This window comes from Dreissena polymorpha, chromosome 5, assembly GCF_020536995.1.
Source record: "Dreissena polymorpha isolate Duluth1 chromosome 5, UMN_Dpol_1.0, whole genome shotgun sequence".
Taxonomy (NCBI): Eukaryota; Metazoa; Mollusca; class Bivalvia; order Myida; family Dreissenidae; genus Dreissena; species Dreissena polymorpha.
In genome coordinates this window covers 7,834,236-7,857,043 of record NC_068359.1, presented here as the reverse complement: position 1 = coordinate 7,857,043, position 22,808 = coordinate 7,834,236, and the positions used below count along the sequence as shown (strand labels likewise).

General features: G+C 36.1%; 1 protein-coding gene and 1 long non-coding RNA gene across 2 annotated transcripts in view; one reads left to right on the top strand and one right to left on the bottom strand.

Annotated features, from left to right (window-relative positions):
- Positions 1 to 22,808, top strand: part of LOC127880959 (calcium/calmodulin-dependent protein kinase type 1-like) — an 82,620-nt gene that overhangs the window by 16,714 nt on the left and 43,098 nt on the right. The window contains exon 2 of the mRNA XM_052428477.1: positions 20,118 to 20,252. Coding sequence (XP_052284437.1) covers positions 20,118 to 20,252 — 135 coding nt within the window. The remainder of the gene's footprint in view (positions 1 to 20,117; positions 20,253 to 22,808) is intronic.
- Positions 14,667 to 17,614, bottom strand: LOC127880960 (uncharacterized). Its single transcript, XR_008049827.1, has 2 exons — positions 16,149 to 17,614; positions 14,667 to 14,815 (listed from the first exon to the last, which is right to left on the bottom strand). It is a non-coding gene; the product is annotated as an uncharacterized LOC127880960 (long non-coding RNA).

Here is a 22,808-nt window from a genome sequence, read left to right as displayed (position 1 = left end):
AAGCAAAGAGCATGATGCGGCGTCTCATCAGGGTCTACGCTGTTTGCCAAGGCCTTTTTTCTAGACGCTAGGCATAAATGGGTTAAACACTCCATTATTATGTAGTTTTACAGTGCCTCAAACATTCATGGTATCCGAATACATATGATAGAACATCAAATTAGTGGACAATAAGTGTATAAGGCAATATATTAAATGTATAAGGAAAATTATATTTGGGTAAAAACATACATTTTGTATTAAAATCCCTAATAAATGTGGCACTTTAAGCAGTGTAAAAGGTTTGCATAAAAAAAATAAAAGTGTGCTTTTGTTCAAAGAAACAGTAGAGTAGTCTGTAATGCTATGAAAAGAAAAATGGGAAAATATAATTTCATTGACCTTTAATTAATTCCAATGCATGGTTTAGTTTCTGATCACGCAACAGACTACAGCGGTGTCTAAGAGACAGACAACCAACGTTGACAAAAACATACGAGAGATTTTTGCCTGATCCAGGTTATACGAGGCTTAACAATGATTGGATTTGCTCTGGAACAAATTGATATTGCAAGCAATATTGTTTCTTCACTCCACACCAAACAAACATAAACAAGTCATTCTCCAGGACAAATGTTTTGCACACATCAATAGCTTTGTAAAATACTTATGGCTTCAAGGTTTTTCTTGATGTAAAAATTAAGGACTTAATAAAAAAAATAATTTTGTATTGACTTTTAAAGTTGCTTTTGTTCTGGGGCTTTTTTTCTGTCAAATGTGTAGTTAATTGTACCTTAAATTGGTTTATTCCTGTCTGGTCAACATGTCCTACACATAAACATGTTTTATTGTATCATCTCTCAACCCCAAGTGAAAGAATCAAAAGTTTTTAAAAGAAAGAGGTAATTATTTATAATTGAACTGTTTATTTCATTGTTATGGCATTTGTATATTATACTGAATAATACATACACATTATGTTGATAAGAATTGCACTTGATTTATCATCTGTTTGCTTTTACAGATTGCTTTTCAAAACATTCATTTACTGTAATTTCATTGATAATCTTATAATTTAACAGGAACTATACGTCAACGAAAAAGGACCTCATAAGTTGCTAAAATTTTTGATACTCCTATAAATATACCTCCATTATTTTTCGTAAATGACTTCGGCTTCACATGTATACAATAGCATTATGTTCGGAGAATTAATCGATTTGTTCGAACGACTCCGAACATAATGCTATTGTATACATGCTCAGCCTCCAGCTTTACTCTAATTATGACCCTCATCCTTCACTAAAGCAAGGATGAGGGCACATTATGAGACACACTAAATGTATGTAAGAAATATCATTCAGGATATTGCATTCATAGCCTTTAAATTTTGCTAGATCTAGCTTGATCTATGTAAGGAATAAATGTAATTTTATCTTGGAATGCCTACAATTTCATTGCCATGCAGTGTCATAGCTGCACTGATCTTTTGTTTAGAACAGACTTCCTGTAAATAAAACATTCCATAAAAGTTTAAAGTGTCATCCTAGATTATTCTGTGTGGGCTGCACATGTATTAAGCCCAGTGTTTCCAAAAGGTCCATACAAGTGGGAAATGTCAACCCAGATAAGCATGTGTGGACTGCACAGGCGAATCTGTAATAAAACCCATATGTATTGAGCCCAGTTTTCCAAAATGCAGCTCATTATGATTGTCAAGTTTTTTTGTAAAAATGAAAGCCAATGCAGCTGCCTGATTTCCCTGCAAATGAAAGCCAAGGCAGCTGCCTGATTGCGCTGCAAATGAAAGCCAAGGCAGCTGCCTGATTGCGCTGCAAATGAAAGCCAAGGCAGCTGCCTGATTGCTCTGCAAATGAAAGCCAAGGCAGCTGCCTGATTGCACTGCAAATTAAAGCCAAGGCAGCTGCCTGGTTGAACTGCAAATGAAAGCAAAGGCAGCTGCCTAATTGCACTGCAAATGAAAGCCAAGGCAGCTGCCTGATTGCACTGCAAATGAAAGCCAAGGCAGCTGCCTGATTGCACTGCAAATGAAAGCCAAGGCAGCTGCCTGATTGCACTGCAAATGAAAGCAAAGGCAGCTGCCTGATTGCACTGCAAATGAAAGCCAAGGCAGCTGCCTGATTGCACTGCAAATGAAAGCCAAGGCAGCTGCCTGATTGCGATGCAAATGAAAGCCAAGGCAGCTGCCTAATTGCACTGCAAATGAAAGCCAAGGCAGGTGCCTGATTGCTCTGCAAATGAAAGCCAAGGCAGCTGCCTGATAGCACTGCAAATGAAAGCAAAGGCAGCTGCCTGATTGCTTTGCAAATGAAAGCCAAGGCAGCTGCCTGATTGCACTGCAAATGAAAGCCAAGGCAGCTGCCTGATTGCGATGCAAATGAAAGCCAAGGCAGGTGCCTGATTGCGCTGCAAATGAAAGCCAAGGCAGCTGCCTGATTGCTTTGCAAATGAAAGCCAAGGCAGCTGCCTGATTGCGCTGCAAATGAAAGCCAAGGCAGCTGCCTGATTGCACTGCAAATGAAAGCAAAGGCAGCTGCCTGATTGCTTTGCAAATGAAAGCCAAGGCAGGTGCCTGATTGCTCTGCAAATGAAAGCCAAGGCAGCTGCCTAATTGCACTGCAAATGTAAGCCAAGGCAGCTGCCTGATTGCACTGCAAATGAAAGCCAAGGCAGCTGCCTGATTGCTTTGCAAATGTAAGCCAAGGCAGCTGCCTGATTGCTCTGCAAATGAAAGCCAAGGCAGCTGCCTGATTGCTCTGCAAATGAAAGCCAAGGCAGCTGCCTGATTGCGCTGCAAATGAAAGCCAAGGCAGCTGCCTGATTGTGCTGCAAATGAAAGCCAAGGCAGCTGCCTGATTGCTTTGCAAATGTAAGCCAAGGCAGCTGCCTGATTGCTCTGCAAATGAAAGCCAAGGCAGCTGCCTGATTGCACTGCAAATGAAAGCCAAGGCAGCTGCCTGATTGCGATGCAAATGAAAGCCAAGGCAGGTGCCTGATTGCGCTGCAAATGAAAGCCAAGGCAGCTGCCTGATTGCTTTGCAAATGAAAGCCAAGGCAGCTGCCTGATTGCGCTGCAAATGAAAGCCAAGGCAGCTGCCTGATTGCTTTGCAAATGAAAGCCAAGGCAGCTGCCTTATTGCGCTGCAAATGAAAGCCAAGGCAGCTGCCTGATTGCTTTGCAAATGAAAGCCAAGGCAGCTGCCTGATTGCGTTGCAAATGAAAGCCAAGGCAGCTGCCTGATTGCACTGCAAATGAAAGCCAAGGCAGCTGCCTGATTGTACTGCAAATGAAAGCCAAGGCAGCTGCCTGATTGCACTGCAAATGAAAGCCAAGGCAGCTGCCTGATTGCGCTGCAAATGAAAGCCAAGGCAGCTGCCTGATTGCCCTGCAAATGAAAGCCAAGGCAGCTGCCTGATTGCTCTGCAAATGAAAGCCAAGGCAGCTGCCTGAATGCGCTGCAAATGAAAGCCAAGGCAGCTGTCTGATTGCACTGCAAATGAAAGCCAAGGCAGCTGCCTGATTTCCCTGCAAATGAAAGCCAAGGCAGCTGCCTGATTGCGCTGCAAATGAAAGCCAAAGCAGCTGCCTGATTGCTTTGCAAATGAAAGCCAAGGCAGCTGCCTGATTGCGGTGCAAATGAAAGCCAAGGCAGCTGCCTGATTGCACTGCAAATGAAAGCCAAGGCAGCTGCCTGATTGTACTGCAAATGAAAGCCAAGGCAGCTGCCTGATTGCACTGCAAATGAAAGCCAAGGCAGCTGCCTGATTGCACTGCAAATGAAAGCCAAGGCAGCTGCCTGATTGCGCTGCAAATGAAAGCCAAGGCAGCTGCCTGGTTGCTTTGCAAATGAAAGCCAAGGCAGTTGCCTGATTGCGCTGGAAATGAAAGCCAAGGCAGCTGCCTGATTGCTTTGCAAATGAAAGCCAAGGTAGCTGCCTGATTGCGCTGCAAATGAAAGCCAAGGCAGCTGCCTGATTGCTTTGCAAATGAAAGCAAAGGCAGCTGCCTGATTGCGCTGCAAATGTAAGCCAAGGCAGCTGCCTGATTGCGCTGCAAATGAAAGCCAAGGCAGCTGCCTGATTGCGCTGCAAATGAAAGCCAAGGCAGCTGCCTGATTGCACTGCAAATGAAAGCCAAGGCAGCTGCCTGATTGTACTGTAAATGAAAGCCAAGGCAGCTGCCTTATTGCGCTGCAAATGAAAGCCAAGGCAGCTGCCTGATTGCGCTGCAAATGAAAGCCAAGGCAGCTGCCTGATTGCGCTGCAAATGAAAGCCAAGGCAGCTGCCTGATTGCTTTGCAAATGAAAGCCAAGGCAGCTGCCTGATTGCACTGCAAATGAAAGCCAAGGCAGCTGCCTGATTGCGCTGCAAATGAAAGCAAAGGCAGCTGCCTGATTGCGCTGCAAATGAAAGCCAAGGCAGCTGCCTGATTGCTTTGCAAATGAAAGCCAAGGCAGCTGCCTCATAGGGCCTCAGTGTAGCTATGAGTCTTCATGTATATGGTGTTTCCTCAAGATCTCTTCATAGCTATTTCCATGATACCGCAATGTTAGGTAAGAGTTGTATCCATAAATTCCCTGATTTCTTTAGCATTGAAAGCCATTTTCGTCCTATAAATAAGCGAAATTGATCATTTATACACCACTTTCAAATTTATATTAGAAGATTCGTACATCTTTTATGATTCAACATTTTTAGATACATATGCGCACACTATAATTACCAGTTAATGATTCATATACTTGGAAACAGAACACAATATTGGTTATTTGAGAAAGCAAACACTGTATTTTCTATCTTGTTTCCTGCTTCATAAATCATACATTTCTCAGAAATTACATGTTTTCACAGTTTAACGTATCACATTCAGTTTTGATAATTAAAGTGTTGGTTCCAGTGATTTATCGGTCTTAACACTGATGCAGTTAATATAAGAACTATTAACAAGTACCATATGTCTTCAGTCGTGGGTTAACAAGTACCATATGTCTTCAGTCATGGGTTAGCAAGTACCATATGTCTTCAGTCATGGGTTAACAAGTACCATATGTCTTCAGTCATGGGTTAACAAGTACCATATGTCTTCAGTCATGGGTTAACAAGTACCATATGTCTTCAGTCATGCGAGATTTTATTGAGTATTTTCTTATATAAGACTATTGATTTATAAAAACACATTAAAACTGACTTATTTTCCCCCTCGGGTCTTATGTGATAAGTGTCGTAGGTTTATCTTAAAGAGATTTGTTAACAGATTGGCAGAATGATAACGTTCAAAATTTTGTCAAAAATTCCAAATATATGTCTTTTTTATTGCCCTCTGCCTCTACTGATGCTGGACACACATATAATGATTGGCCAGTCTTTTAGTTGCAACGCTGTTCCGAACAAGGTTAACCCAAAATGAAACATTTCACATAACATAATAATATCAGTAATTCTTTCTTCGAAGCTATTATACTTTCATGCATTTTTAGCTCAACTATTATATATGAAATATATAAAGTGGAGCCATCCTACTCACCCGGCGTCGGCGTTGGTGTTGCCATTGGCGTTTGCGTTTCCGTGAGCGTGCAAATGTTAAAGTTTGTGTACTACCCCCAAATATTTTCAATGTCCCAATGTTAACCAACATGACCCCAGCCTATAAACAAGAGCAGACAACTCTATCAAGCATTTTGTAATAATTATGGCCCCTTTTCCACTTAGAATATGCAGCAATTGTTAAAGTTTGCGTACTAGTCCCCAAATATTTTCAATGTCCTTTGACATATTGCTTTCATATTTTGCATACTTCTTTACCAACATGACCCTAACCTATAAACAAGAGCAGACAACTCTATCAATCATTTTGACAGAATTATTGCCCCTTTTATACTTAGAATATGCATATTATTGATAAATCTATGTTAAAGTTTGCGTATTACCCCAAATATTTCCTATGTCCTTTGACAAATTGCTTTTATATTTTGCATACTTGTTTACCAACATGACCCCAACCTATAAACAAGAGCAGACAACTGTTTCAAGCATTTTGACACAATTATGGCCCCTTTTATACTTACATAATTGAACATTTTGCATAAATTGCCAGAACTTCTTTATTTATGATCAGATTTTATTAATACTTTGACAGAACAACGCTTACCTGAATACCACAATGGATTCCACCCAAACAATACCCCAGGCCCCAACCCAGATCCATGCCCCCCCACCTCCCCCACACAAATTTTTTAATTTTTTTTTCCTTTTTTTATTTTTGAAAGATCATCAAATAAATGACCACACCCCACATTATACCCCCCTCTAAACCCCCCCCCCCAATTTTTTTTTCCTTTTTTTATTTTTGAAAGATTTTCTAATAAATTATTGAATATGAACCATTTCCCCATGATGGCTTCCGTTATACTGCCAAGCACTCGAATAGTCGAGCCCGCTGTCCTCTAACAGCTCTCAGTGTCCTCTGACAGCTCTCAGTGTCCTCTGACAGCTCGCAGTGTCCTCTGACAGCTCTCAGTGTCCTCTGACAGCTCTTAGTGTCCTCTGACAGCTCTCAGTGTCCTCTGACAGCTCTTGTTGACCTTGACATTGACCTACTTTTGGACTACACAAATTAATTCAAAAGGTTAAATTGTGTTGTTGATCCTAAATGAAGCTTTTTGTCTATCATGATAACTGCTGGCCACAAAGCTGTGATGCTTGCATGTATGTTATATTTGAACTGTGACTCTCAACACACCCACATCAGTTGACCTCATTTTTTTTGCTTTGACCTACTTTTTGACTTCAAAGTATAATTCAGAAGGTTGAAATTCAGGGTTAACCCAAGTTAACTGCTTGGGTTACATCAATACGACTTGCATCAAAAGCTCTTAATCTTCCATTCAACACAAAGGCATGCCACATCACCTCCTTAAAAAAAACATAAACAAATATTCAAAATAGTGTTGCATTTATGAATAGTCAATTAGAGCAATGGATACGATTATGAAGTGTTTTAAATGCTTGTTATTGGTAATTTGTACATGAATCCTTCAAAGAGTTAACAATACACATCAATCTTATAAAGCCTGAATATCAGGCATTTTTTTTCTATTTCAGCTTTAAATTTCCAATCTGCCTCAGTATTTTACATTCCCCAAAGCAAGAAAATTGTGTCTTTTTTCCCAGAAAAAAAAGGCTGTGGCCCTTTCCCTAAAGTTAGTGTTTTGGCCCTGAATTTTAATTATAATGTTGCTGGAAAAATGGCCTTTTGACATTTTGGAAAGATTGCAATCCTGAAAACTAATAGTTTACTGCAACCAGTTTGTACAATGTTTATCTGCATGTTGGTATCCTGTCCCCTCTATGAGTGGTTGTTCTAGAAATAATGGGCTGCTAATCTTGGTATTTGGCATGCTAGTGGGACTGACATGTAATAAGAAATTAAGTTGAATTTATAACTTGTTAGAACAAAGATTGGAACTTGGCAATGTTTTAATGCATTACTTTGTTAAGATAAAGATGAAAACAAAAGATCATTAGCAACGGCTTTAGCAGCATTTAATAATTTGCAGGTGTAATTAACTAAACTGATCAATGTTTGTCAATTTGCTCTACCGGTGTAATTTTAGTGGGTAAAAATTTACATAAATGCTATAAAGCGTGAAACTTCAATTAATATAAGTGTGCCATTATTATGTAGAGCAAATACAACTGTTCAATGCTCAACCATCACAATATGTTGAGCAAATACAGCTGTTCTGTTATCAACAATCACAATACATTGAGCAAATACAGCTATTCTGTTCTCAACTCTCACAATATATTAAGCAAATACAAATGTTCTGTTCTCAACTGTCACAATATGTTGGGCAAATACAGCTGTTCTGTTCTCAACCCTCACAATATATTGAGCAAATACAGCTGTTCTGTTCTCAACGGTCACAATATGTTGAGTAAATACAGCTGTTCTGTTCTCAACCTTCACAATATATTGAGCAAATACAGGTGTTCTGTTCTCAACCCTCACAATATATTGAGCAAATACAACTGTTCTGTTCTAAACTGTCACAATATGTTGAGCAAATACAGCTGTTCTGTTCTCAACCCTCACAATATATTTAGCAAATACAACTGTTCTGTTCTCAACCGTCACGATATGTTAAGCAAATACAGCTGTTCTGTTCTCAACCATCACAATATATTGAGCAAATCCAGCTGTTCTGTTCTCAACTGTCACAATATGTTGAGCAAATACAGCTGTTTTGTTCTCAACCGTCACAATATGTTGAGCAAATACAGCTGTTCAGTTCTCAACCATCACAATATGTTGAGCAAATACAGCTGTTCTGTTCTCAACTGTCACAATATGTTTAGCAAATACAGCTGTTCTGTTCTCAACCATCACAATATGTTGAGCAAATACAGCTGTTCTGTTCTTAGCCATCTCAATATGTTGAATAAATACAATGTTGGGTTCTCAACCATCTCAATATGTTGGCCAAATACAGCGGTTAAGTTCTCAACCGTCACAATATGTTGAGCAAATACAGCTGTTCTGTTCTCAACCGTCACAATATATTGAGCAAATACAACTGTACTGTTCTCAACCATCATAATATGTTTAGCAAATACAGCTGTTCTGTTCTCAACCATCACAATATGTTGAGCAAATACAACTGTTCAGTTCTCAACCATTACAATATGTTGAGCAAATACAACTGTTCTGTTCTCAACCCTCACAATATGTTGAGCAAATACAGCTGTTCAGTTCTCAACCATTACAATATGTTGAGCAAATACAGCTGTTCTGTTCTCAACTGTCACAATATGTTGAGCAAATACAGCTGTTCTGTTATCAACCATTACAATATGTTAAGCAAATACAGCTGTTCTGTTCTCAACCGTCACAATATATTGTGCAAATACAACTGTTCTGTTCTCAACCATTACAATATGTTGAGCAAATACAGCTGTTCTGTTATCAACCATTACAATATGTTGAGCAAATACAACTGTTCTGTTCTCAACCGTCACAATATATTGTGCAAATACAGCTGTTCTGTGCTCAACCCTCACAATATGTTGAGCAAATACAACTGTTCTGTTCTCAACCCTCACAATATGTTGAGCAAATACAGCTGTTCTGTTCTCAACCCTCGCAATATGTTGAGCAAATACAGCTGTTCTGTTCTCAACCCTCACAATATGTTGAGCAAATACAGCTGTTCTGTTCTCAACCCCCAAAATATGTTGAGCAAATACAGCTGTTCTGTTTTAAAAAGTTACAATATGTTGAGCAAATACAACTGTTCTGTTCTCAACCGTCACAATATATTGAGCAAATACAGTTGTTCAATTATCAAAGGTCACAATATGTCACAAATATTAGACTCTCATCATGTTGGAAAGTGAAATGAAATGATTCTTTATTGATTTTCAGCAGTCTTTGAAGGTTTTATTAACTAATTTAGGTCAAATTCTTCTTTATCATTAAGGTTTTAGTATCAAGAGCACTTGACTTGAAGTCTCAAAAGTATCGTCTTTCAGGTAGCTGTCTTATATCATGATTAAATACTCTGTGTTGGTTAATAGTATCAGTTCAGGGGTGTAGCTAGGCTGATTTTCAGTGCTAGGGGGGTCCGGGGGCATGCTTTTTTTATCTCTATGAAGCTGTACGTGCAGAGAGAGGTTTCAGACAATATTATTGTGCAAAATATGGCGTGATAAACTTGGATACGATACCATTTGTCTAAGATTTTAAAACGTGTTTTTCCTTTAAGATTTTTATTCCAGAATTTTGTCGGGGAATATCATAAATGTATGTCTAAATAAAACCATGATATGGTATGGTATAACACAGGACATAACACTTTTGGATGAAAGTAACTAGAGCTTAATTTGTATTGTTAAAACACAAATAAAAGAGACATAATTAAGTCAAATATAATAATATTTTAGATAGCAACTATGTCTATCATATTCACTCGGTAACTCTAGTCACTTACATCTCATCTTGTATTCTCTACCTATAGCAAAATACTTTTGAAAAATAATACACGTAAACTGTATACATTCTAAATAATGCGCGGTCTCCTGTATTACATACATTACATTACACACGAAATAAAAGGGCCAAACAGCGCACCTTTCGTCTGGCAAATACGTCAACGACCTCTTCCAGATCGATCTCTTGCTCTCGGTGTATATTCAACAGGGCAAGACCGGACATATGCTCCATTCCCATGGTGCTACGGAGGTTTGTCTTTACCTGTCTCATTGTACAAAAAGACCTCAGACCCGCTGTTGCTGTCGATACTGGCATGCAGAGCAGAATGAGAAGACATTGCAAGTTTTGTTCTCCTACCCATCTCTTATGTGCCCACGGCGTCAGTCTCCAAGTTCTCATAGAAACGCAAAAGCCGTTGGGCAGAGTAGTCAAAGGCAAACGCTATTGTTAGGACAGTTGCCATCATGTTCTTAGCGTGCATCAAGTCGGAGGCGTGTATAATGGTGAGATTCAAGCAGTGCGCCTTGCAGTGAGTGTATACAGCTCTCTTGACGATGGCTTGGATGTGAGCCTGGACCCCCTTCTGCTTCCCGGACATGTTCGAAGCACCATCATAACCTTGGCACATTTTCTGAATGTTTACTCCTAGAGCTTGAAGTTTTTTGAGGAAGGCATTAGCCAGAGCTTCGCCGGTGGTAGACTTACACTCGGCAAACCCAACGAACTCCTACTGGAGACATGCTTTCTCTGCATTGTAAAATCGAAGGCAGAGAGCCATTTGCTCCATAGTGGCAGCATCGTTAACAATCCATTCGGATACATAGTAAAAAGCTACGAGAAAGCGCAGTCGATAATGATGTTATGGATAGTCACCACCAAAAGAAATGTGACCTTGAAAATGGTAGTTAAATCATGCGTATTCTATGAAGTTAAAAAAAAACACTTTAAGACAGTTTAAATGTTTTCGATATGAAAACACATCTCTCGCATAGAAAAATGTATCACATTTATTGCATTTTTCGATCACTTTAATTTTGTATTTTTTCCAAACAGCGTATGCACCTGTGCATTTGCGTATGCCCAGCTATGCCCCTGCAGTTGAAGTTAGCTTGTTCTTTCTCTTACACAAATATTAACTAAAGGTAGGTATGCAGAGAATATAAGGTTCGTGTTGAATACAGATGAGACTCTCTGGGAAAATGGGCTCAATCCAGGTATAGGCGGAAAGTGTCTTTTCTGAGTAGTCTGTGCAAATTGCACAGGCTTATATGGTGAAACATTTAATGCACATGCATTTAACCCCATTTTTCCAGTGCAAGATAAGATAAGCTTATTAAGCGAAGCTTACATGTACAAAAACCTAAAGCACCAGGTTTGATTCATGTTTTTGTGCTGAGTAAATAGATTTTTTCTCCACTTTTTTGGGAAGATAACCCATGGGAATTTTATCGGCATTTTTATGAAATTGGGAAAATAAATTCATTAGCCTTTTTATGTCCCCCACTATAGTAGTGGGGGACATATTGTTTTTGCCCTGTCTGTTGGTTGGTTGGTTGGTCTGTCTGTCTGTCTGTTTGCGCCAACTTTAACATTTGCAATAACTTTTGCAATATTGAAGATAGCAACTTGATATTTGGCATGCATATGTATCTCATTGAGCTGCACATTTTGAGTGGTGAAAGCTCAAGGTCAAGGTCATCCTTCAAGGTCAAATATATGGATCAAAATTGCTCATGTAATGTCACTTCTGCAATATTGAAGCTAGCAATTTTATATTTGAAATGCATGTGCATCTCATGGAGCTGCACATTTTGAGTGGTGAAGGATCAAGGTCAAGGTCATCCTACAAGGTCAAACGTCATATAGGGGGACATTGTGTTTCACAAACGCATCTTGTTTTCACACGAAAAGACTCCACTGATTAGGGAAATACTAAATTTGATATAACTCTTTATAATCATTCAAATTAAAAGAAAAAAATCATATACTACTTTGTTAGATGTAATTGAATTACAATTGAGATAAAATACGATTAGACACTTCTTTCAAAATTTTTTTTTATTTTTTATTTTGGAAATTGGGAATTTTTTGCCACATAAGGAACATAGACAAATTTCAGCTATAAAATCAGTCCAAAAAAACCCCTGTAGATGATCTGTATTTAACACTTTTCTGGTATTCAATTTATATCATCATTTCTCTGTTTCCAATCTTAATTGAAAAAAGTAAAAAAAAAAAATGGCTGAAAACAACACGTAAACATCAAATTTTATCATGATGATATACTTTATACTGTGTGCGTTTGCTGTATACACTGCAACTCTAATATGTCATGGTCCGATATATCGCAATGTCCAATATATCGAGGTTCCGCTATGGCTCCCAAAAGTCTGACGATCATGATCATTAAATGACATATTTTAATACAAGAATTCGATGACTTTAGCAAAACTGGTTCTAACTAGTTTTAACACCCTATATTTTTTACCTTACTATGGCACGCAGTGAAGCGTGAGAACAGTCTTATAGTGACCGTGTTGTTTGCACAGTCGGCTGGTGTTGTTTATAACTTTTATAAAATAAACAATTAAGTGTCACAAAAACATCCTAAGTAATAATGGCAGCTAAATTTCGCTACTGGTCATTCTGTCTCTGTACATGAAATACATCACAAATATGGCTACAAGCAATACTGTCACATGCAGAGTAAACATTTCTCTAAAGGACCATTAATTGTGTAAAGGTTAATTTGAATGTATGCACAACTAGAAATGGCGCGGCAGAGGCCGACACATATCCCCAAGCGGCATGTTTGACCCAGGGGTGCCCCAGGGTTGGTAATGGGGCCATGCATAGTTGAGTTTGACTGTATTGTCATAAGAGATGTTCAGTATCAATTTGAAGTAAATCGGTTTAGAAATTAAGAAGTTAATGTAAAATAACCTAAAAAATGAGTGAAAATCTCTGACCCAGCCCCACCCCAACCCCAAAATAACCTTAAAAAATGAGTAAAAATCTCTGACCCAGCCCCACCCCAACCCCCATAACTTTTGACCCAGCTGGGGTCAGATCAAAATTCCAAAAAGTGCACTGTCGCACGTATGCTAAAAATACCATGTGTGTAAGTTTCAAGGTTTTAGTGCTAATAGTGTAGGAGGAGATATTGGCCAGGACGGACGTATGGACAGACGGCGGAGATAACCACATAATTATATTTTAAATATGTTTTACAGTAATAATTGGGATCATTATTGAAAATAAAAAATATAATTTATATTTTTGTTTTAATGATAAACAAATCTTATACAGATACCTATAAAATAATTATAAAACTGTTTAAACTACAAATTGGTTTGCAATTATTATGATACAAATACGTAGCAACGCTGTATATAGAATTTAAACATTTAGCGAATTAACGGCAATACGAGTACAATCTTCAGCTATCTTAGAAAGTGAATAGCACTTAAAAGAAGATGGCTACCTTAAAGGTCTGGGTTGTATTTTGATTTCAATTAGGATTAAATTTATTCATTTAGGGTTGTCATCTTCCAAAGTTTTCCTTACCATTGGCAATCTTGGCATTCTTTGCTGTCTGCTGTGTTTGCATAGAAACATAGATGTTGGTACCCAGACCACAGTACAAGTAAATGCTGTTACTCGTTTAAGGAAAGGAAGACACTGAAGGTGTTGTTAATAAAGCCATAAAAGTGGTAAATTGACAGTTGTAGATTGCATTTAACACAATTATGTTGTCCAACAATGTCTGGGGAGCATTGCATAATCTATCACACCTAAATAAAAGTCAATAGAAACTGTACTTTTTCAGTACACTTGTGTTTTTGCATTAATGGATAATACACAAAGGAATTTTTTTTTCAGAACTCAGTAAAAAATTGTTTTTATATGAGTTGAAAAAATTAAAGTGGCCTAAATCTACAAGAATATGTATTGTAATTCAAAATAAAGTGATCTCAAATCTGTTGTCTGTGTTTGAATGTTGTGACACTTTTAAATTGCATATGCTAGTAGAAAGTTGAGTTTTTTTATAAGGTCTGTTGTAACACAATTTGGATGCATGGGGCTGTCATGTAGACATTATTGTATAACAAACATTATCATTTGAACACTTTCTGTGGTGCTAATTTTTAATGTGTTATGACAAAAATCATTAAATACTTCTTATATAATTTGTTTATTAAAATGTGGCCCTAATAAAAACATAAAATGATCAATATTACATTGATAGTTTTTGTCTTTTTTACACCAGATATCTATTTGCTCTTGATTCATGCAGCTGACCTGTACTTTCATAATATATAAATCAAATATCATTCTTTGTTTGGTATATAAGAACTCATTAATATACCTAATGGATTTCAGATATTCCATCATGCGTAGGCTCCATACAGATTTTTACATTTTTATCAAAAACATGGTATCGATGTTTCTCTACTTAGCGTGAATTCTATTGTCATTTATTGACGCGCAGTCTACTTTTCTGCCCAGAAAAAATGTCTGATGCAATTAGCCCATTGTCATTGACAATACCTGCATGAAAAGCATTGAGAAAGCTTTGTTACAACCTGAATTGTAATAACGACCTGAATTGTAATAAACTTTATTACATTATTACAATTGCGTGACAACCTGAATTGTAATAACGCCTGAAAGTGTAATAAACATTTTTCTTGGTTTAATATTGCATCTGATTGCATTTTCAAACACAAATTATTGCAAAATATAATGCATACATGTATAACAAATGTATCTTAATAGGGCAATACGACCTATGAATGACAGAAAAATTGGTCTCATACAACCTTAATTGTAATAAAGTTATTACATTATACATTTGCGTGACAATCTGAATTGTTATAACACCCCAAAGTGTAATAAACTCTTTTCCTGGTTTAATTGTGCATCTGATCGCATTTTCAAACACAAATTATTGCAAAATATAATGCATACATGTATAACAAATGTATCTTAATAGGGAAATATGACCTATGAATGACAGAAAAGTTGGTCTCATACAACCTTAATTGTAATTAAGTTATTACATTATAACAATTGCTTGACAACCTGAATTGTAATAACGCCCGTAAGTGTAATAAACTTTTTTCTTGGTTTAAAATTGCATCTGATTGCATTTTCAAACACAAATTATTGTAAAATATAGTGTATACATGTATATAAAAGTGTATTTAAATAAGGAAATACGACTAGGAATGGCAAAAAATGTGTCCTCATGCAACCTCAATTATAATAAAGTTATTACATTATTACAGTTGCTTGACAACCTGAATTGTAATAACGCCCGAAAGTGTAATAAACTTTTTTCTTGGTTTAAAATTGCATCTGATCACATTTTCAAACACAAATTATTGCAAAATATAGTGTATACATGTATATAAAAGTGTATCTTAAGAAGGAAATACGACTAGGAATGACAAAAAATGTGTTCTAATACAACCCCAATTGTAATTAAGTTATAACAATATTACAATTGCTTGACAACCTGCATTGTAATAACGCCCGAAAGTGTAATAAACTTATTTCTTGGTTTAAAATTGCATCTGATCGCACTTTCAAACACAGACTATTGCAAAATATAATGCATACATGTATATTAAATTGATATTTATATAATGCATACATGTATATTCAATTGATATTAATATGGCAATACGACCTATGAATGACAAAAAAGTGTTTTCATACAAACTCAGTTGTAATTAACTCATTAAATTATTACAATCGCTTGTCGCCCTAAATTATAATAACCCCCGAAAGTGTAATAAACTCATTTCTTGGTTTAAAATTGCAACTGATCGCACACAGAGTATTGCAAAATATAATGCATACATGTATATAAAATGTATCTTAATAGGGCAATACGACCTATGAATGACAAAAAGGTTGGTCTCATACATCCTCAAATTGTAATAAAGTTATTACATTATTACAATGGCGTGACAACCTAAATTGTAATAACGCTGGAAAGTGTAATAAACTCTTTTCTTGGTTTAATTTTTCATCTGATCGCAATTTCAAACACAAATTATTTCAAAATATAATGCATACATGTATAAAAAATGTATCTTAATAGGGCAATACGACCTATGAATGACAGAAAAATTGGTCTCATACAACCTTAATTGTAATAAAGTTATTACATTATTACAATTGCTTGACAACCTGAATTGTAATAACGCCCGAAAGTGTAATAAACTGTTTTTTCTTGGTTTAAAATTGCATCTGATCGCATTTTCAAACACAACTTATTGCAAAATATAGTGTATACATGTATATTAAAGTGTATCTTAAGGAAATACCACTAGGAATGGCAAAAAATGTGTTCTCATACAACCTCAATTGTAATAAAGTTATCACATTATTACAATTGCTTGACAACCTGAATTGTAATAACGCCTGAAAGTGTAATAAACTTATTTCTTGGTTCAAAATTGCATCTGATCGCATTTTCAAACACAGATAATTGCAAAATATAATGCATACATGTATATTAAATTTATATTTATATGGCAATACGACCTATGAATGACGAAAAAGTGTTTTCATACCAACACAATTGTTATAAACTCATTACATTATTACAATTGCTTATCGCCCTGAATTATAATAACGCCCAAAAGTGTAATAAACTCATTTCTTGGTTTAAAATTGCATCTGATCGCATTTTCAAACACAAATTATTGCAAAATATAGTGTATACATGTATATAAAAGTGTATTTTAATAAGGAAATATGACTAGGAATGGCAAAAAATGTGTTCTCATACATACTCAATTGTAATGAAGTTATTACATTATTACAGTTGCTTGACAACCTGAATTGTAATCACACCCGAAAGGTACACTTTCATAAACATGTATACACTATATTTTGCAATAATTTGTGTTTGAAAATTCGATCAGATGCAATTTTAACCAAGAAATAAGTGTATTACACTTTCGGACATTATTACAATTCAGCTTGTCAAGCAATTGTAAAAATGTAATAACTTTATTACAATTGGGGTTGTATGAGACCAACCTTTTTTACATTCACATGTCGTATTGTCCTATTAAGATACATTTTATATACATGTATGCATTATATTTTGCAATAATCATTGTTTGAATATGTGATCAAATGCAATTGTAAACCAAGAAATGAGTTTATTACACTTTCGGGCGTTATCAAAATTCAGGGCGACAGCGATTGTAATAATGTAATAACTTTATTACAATTGAGGTTGTATGAGACCAACCTTTTCGTCATTCATAGGTCGTTTTACCTTATTGAGATACACTTTTAAATTCATGTATACACTTTATTTTGCAATAATTTGTGTTTGAAAATGCATTCAGATGCAATTTTAAGCCAAGAAATAAGTTTATTACACTTGCGGGCGTTATTACAATTCAGGTTGTCAAGCAATTGTAATAATTTAATAACTTTAGTACAATTAAGGTTGTATGAGACCAACTTTTCTGTCATTCACAGGTCGTATTGCCCTATTAAGATACATTTTGTATACATGTATGCTTTGTATTTTGCAATAATTTGTGTTTGAAAATGCAATCAGATGCAATATTAAACCAAGAAAAAAGTTTATTACACATTCGGGCGTTATTACAATTCAGGTTGTCACGCAATTGTAATAATGTAATAAAGTTTATTACAGTTCAGGTCTTTATTGCAATTCAGGTTGTAACAAAGCTTTGCTTAATCTACCGTATGACAATGCTGTTTTTACTTGGTTTGTTTTCATGTATGATTTTTGCTGTTTCCACAATTAGCAGTTTTGATTCTTAAGCCTAGCCAAGAATGGAAGGCATGATTTTAAATGAATCCTCCTCTGTTAAATTACAGAGTTCTACAATTTCCTGTTAAAATATACATGAAAAAATAGTCAGAAAGTTGAAGCTTATGCAAAAAACTGGCTGTGAATTTCCTTATATGAAAGTGTTTAAGTGCAGTCCTATATCTGGAAGAATGTGGGCAGCTGCCGTGGCCCCAATATCTTGGCAAATGATCATCCTGTAAAATATGTGCCAACAATAACATTTAAATTAGAACATTGCACCCAAATGTTCTTTTAAATCAGTTGCCCCTTCTAGTCATTAAATGACCAGCCATGTGCTGGCCCCTAATTAGTGACAGTCCCATGTGTAATAAAGGGTCATTGATCATTAGCAATATAAAATATTGCCTGAATCTACACTTGTAGGGATCACTTATTAACAAAGACAAAAGCATTAAAAATCATAGAAAAAGTGTTTTCAATCTATTGACAGAAACTGTCATTTTTGTGTTAAAAGAGTAATTGAATTTCATGCTTTGATTTATTAGAAATTAAAAAGCTAACTCAAAAATAAATATATTGAGGCTATTTTAAAGAAAGGCCATTATTGGTTATTCTCGGCCTTGTTTGTGTGGCACCGCGCCTCTTCATTCATCTCCCACCTTGCAGTTTCCTGAGCAAATTATCACCTGTTACCCATTTATTTTTTTATTGTATTGGCCTTCATGAGTTCATTATTTCCCTTTATTCAATACCAGGTAGGGGAGACAATCTGATGAGGTCAGCTGAAGGGTCAGTACATTTACCAATTTGTATCCAGACACGATAAAATCATGCTGATTTTGTTAGAAAATTGTGTTTTTGTTACCGTTCTAATCATGTGCAACAACAACAAAAACAGAAGATCCAGTTGACAAAAACACTAAGTCCTATCACAGAACTCGTTTTGTTTGGAACTCTAAATGTTTCATCCTAAGTACAGACTTGACAACGGGCAAAATGATGTCATACTTGTGAGACTTGGTGTGAAAATGCCAGTGGTTGTTGATCAACCAGAGAACATATTTGAGCTGTGAACAACAACAACAATTAACTTGTTTTATTATTTCAAAGTGCATATTATTCATTCATGTAAATGGATAGAGGTTTGGGCACAATGCTATGGAATAAAATGCACGTTTGTAAATATGCATTTGTGAAACGTGGATGCCTTAACTCTTTCAGTGCTGGAACCAAATTTTTAAGGCCTTTGCAAACAGTTTGGATCCAGATGAGATGCCACAGAACGTGGCGTCTCATCAGGATCCAAACTGTTTGCTATTCTTTAAAAAAAGTTGAAGAAAATGCTAATTTTAGAAATTCAGCAGACGACATTTTAGCAGACGACAAATTTCCCAGCATGCAAAGGGTTAGTGAGTGAAGTTTCTGTTGAGAATTTTAGGTGTTGCATTTACGTCTGAAACAATTGTATGTATTTACAACTGACATAAACTTTTAAAAAGTATGAAAGACATGTAGTTCTTTTTTTGTTAACAAATGCAATGTGGTCCGAATTAGTTCAAATAGATTTTTTCATGTTGCTCACCTGTTTTGAAAAATGAATAGGGGAAATCTTGACTTGACAAATACATGGACTTGTCGACACATTTTTTAAATGATATCAAATGGTTTGATTAACAACACTACAATATTTTGAAGAATCAAAAGTTATTATAATAGAACAAAAAAGATATTACACATAGTTTGTGACAGGTTTAGAAGCTCAAAAAGAGAACACAACAGGTTTTGGGAAGAGTAGTGGGAACAGTGCTTCGGGCATGGATTCTTTGATGGAAGCACAATGGAAGGCAATAAATCCCAAACGACCACTCTTTATTGTATTTCCTTCTGCAATTGCTTCCTTTTTATATATTTTTATGTGAGTCTGTGAGAGGTTTATGATGTCCAATTGAACGGGACACTTCCTAGAGATAGGATGATGTGGGTGCGAGGGGAAAGTTAAGAAAATGAATAAGGGAAGTTTCATCATTTTGTGCACTACCATTTCTTATTTCTTGTTACATGGTATAACCTTATATAACATATAACACACCCTGACACATAAAACAATCATAGTTGTTCAGCTGACCAATAAAAAATTCAACAACTACTCCTGAATATGTGTGGTGCAAAGTGAAATGTAGAAATAGTTGTTTGATCAAATATTTGAAATATTTTTTGTCATTATAGACGTTTATTCACCAATAAGCAACTTGTTGTCATTCTGTTTCAAACTTCAGATTATTTATTATTTGTATTTCTGCTTATTTCAGAGGAGCGTTCTCGGAAGTGTTGTTGGCTGAAAGCAAGACAGAGCCCGGTAAATTCGTAGCAGTTAAATGTATAGACCGCATGGGCATTGTGGGCAAGGAAGAGTCCCTTAGCAACGAAATAGAAGTGTTACGAAGGTGAGAACAAAAAGCAAAAGATTGAAGTAGCCCCAGTGTAGAGCTCACAGACTTTATGTGGGAAGATAAGTAAAGATCTAAATAGTACATGTAACACCATGTTGGTTTTTTGGTCTCATGAAAGTCTCGTAGAAAATTTAACGAGATAAGCCATTTTAATGATGACAATTGAAATAAAAAATAATCTAAGTGCGCCGTTTGAGCACTGAAGCACAGATTATAATGGGTTTTCCATTCTGTACATTTCTAATGTACATGAATAATTTTATGAATGAAATATGAAATGTTGAATTACACCATCTTGAATTTAATAACATATTGAAGGAAATAACACATATAGATAATACTAAAGTTGATTCGTTAAAAAGTTATCATAGGATTTTTTTTACAAATTCATTTCAAAATAAATCAAGCTACTAACTTATAACAGTTCTTGTATCACATCAGTTACATAACAGGTTGTGAATATTTATGTGAAACAAGTGCATGTAAAAGTAAAAATATGTTTGTTTCTAGTGGTTTGTTGAGTTCCTAATAAGGTCTGTTTAGGGCAGTTTGGTGCTCATTCAGGGAGATGGGTGAATATTAAAGGCACCTTGGTGCTCCAACAGGATAGTCAACTGTAGATTTAAGACTAATAAGGATTTCCTGAGTTCGGAATAAGGTCTATTAGTGTGTTCATTTTTAATATTTATTAAGTCCTTCCACTTGTGGATGAATTATGTGTGGACCCCGGAGAATGTCCCAGCGCTCATACCTAATTTTCTTTGAAGGTTTACGAAAGTTGGGACAAATTTTGAAATATAGCTGCTTACTTTATAGTAAAATTTTTTCAATGTTTGGTTGTCGTGTGTTGTGGGGGAAGCTGAAGTACCCGGAGGAAACCCCACCTGTCTGGTATGGTAACCACCAACCAAACTCACATGCTTCTTGTAACGGGAATTGAACCCAGGTTGCCTATGTGAAAAGCAAGTAAGGTCTAGTATTTAACCTAGGAAATCTTGATTCCCAGACTGCTGACACTGAGGTTATACATACATGTAGGTGCAATGCTGCTATTGTCTAACATCACTGAGGTTATACATACATGTAGGTGCAATGCCTCTATTGTCTAACATCACTGAGGTTATACATACATGTAGGTGCAATGCTTCTATTGTCTAACATTACTGAGGTTATACATACATGTAGGTGCAATGCTTATATTGTCTAACATTACTGAGGTTATACATACATGTAGGTGCAATGCTTCTATTGTCTAACATCAGCGGTGGTAATTCGACATCAAGCAATTGCTTGTGTCACCATAAATGACACATTACGTACATCAGCAGGGAGCTACTTGTAGGCTGGGAATCAATATGTTGATTAAATATAAGGCCATAGCAAGCTGATGCGTTGTTTAGTGTCCCATTGCCAGTAGATTTTTGGGTGCATTTATGAAAAGAAAAAAGAAACAATTTTTATCTTGTGAACATTCAAGTTTAAAGTTAAAAAAAAAGGCACACAGATGTTTAAGCTAAAATGGGAAAAAATTTGGAAGTATTTAATTTACAAATTTATGAAATGTTAATAGTAGTTTCCTAGTGTTAGGGTGACATTAAACAACTGAAAATGCATTCTATGCTATTTGCCCCATTATTTGTTGTCTATGCCAATTTGTTTGTAAGCTCTAGTTTTTAAAGGGATGATTAAAGAGACTCAGATTACCTTCAAACTTCAGACATTTATTTCCATTATTGAAATGAAGCCATATGCCAAGCGAAACATACTTGTTGGGCCTTATACCACTTGGGCCAAAGCAACTAGTATGGTAGATCATTCATATAAAGCAACTAGTATGGTAGATCATTCATATTTTACTTTTGACACTTGCTCCCTCTTGGGAAATATTATTCTATATTTTTTATGTAATTATTCTGAGAGCTAAATAACAATATTGGAAAAAATAAAAAAATATCAGTGACAAATGGCAAACTGGTGTTAGAATAACTCACAGTATTGATTATTTATTTATTTTTTTCTATTTTTTTATCTAAATCACCGTGAATTCAACCAGCAATACATTTTAGGCTGCTGTTATATCGAAATAAGCAAGCTTTAAGGAAAACCCATTAATATCCTGGTACAGATAATGCTGGCCAAACTCACTAATATCCTGGTACAGATAATGCTGGCCAAACCCACTGATATCCTGGTACAGATAATGCTGGCCAAACCCACTAATATCCTGGTACAGATAATGCTGGCTAATTTATGATCGTTTTAAAATCAAATTCAATAATAATGATTATTAACCAGGTTTTCCGAAGGAAAAAACTGGTTATTAGATTGGCGAATGCGGGCGGGCTGGCTGGCTGGCGGGCTGGCTGGCGGGCTGGCGGAACAAGCTTGTCCGGGCCATAACTATGTCATTCATTGTGAGATTTTAAAATCATTTGGCACATTTGTTCACCATCATGGGACGGTGTGTCGCACGAAAGAATCACGTCAATATCTCCAATGTCAAGGTCGCCACGACTTAAAATAGATTTAAAAAAAAAAAAAAACTTACAA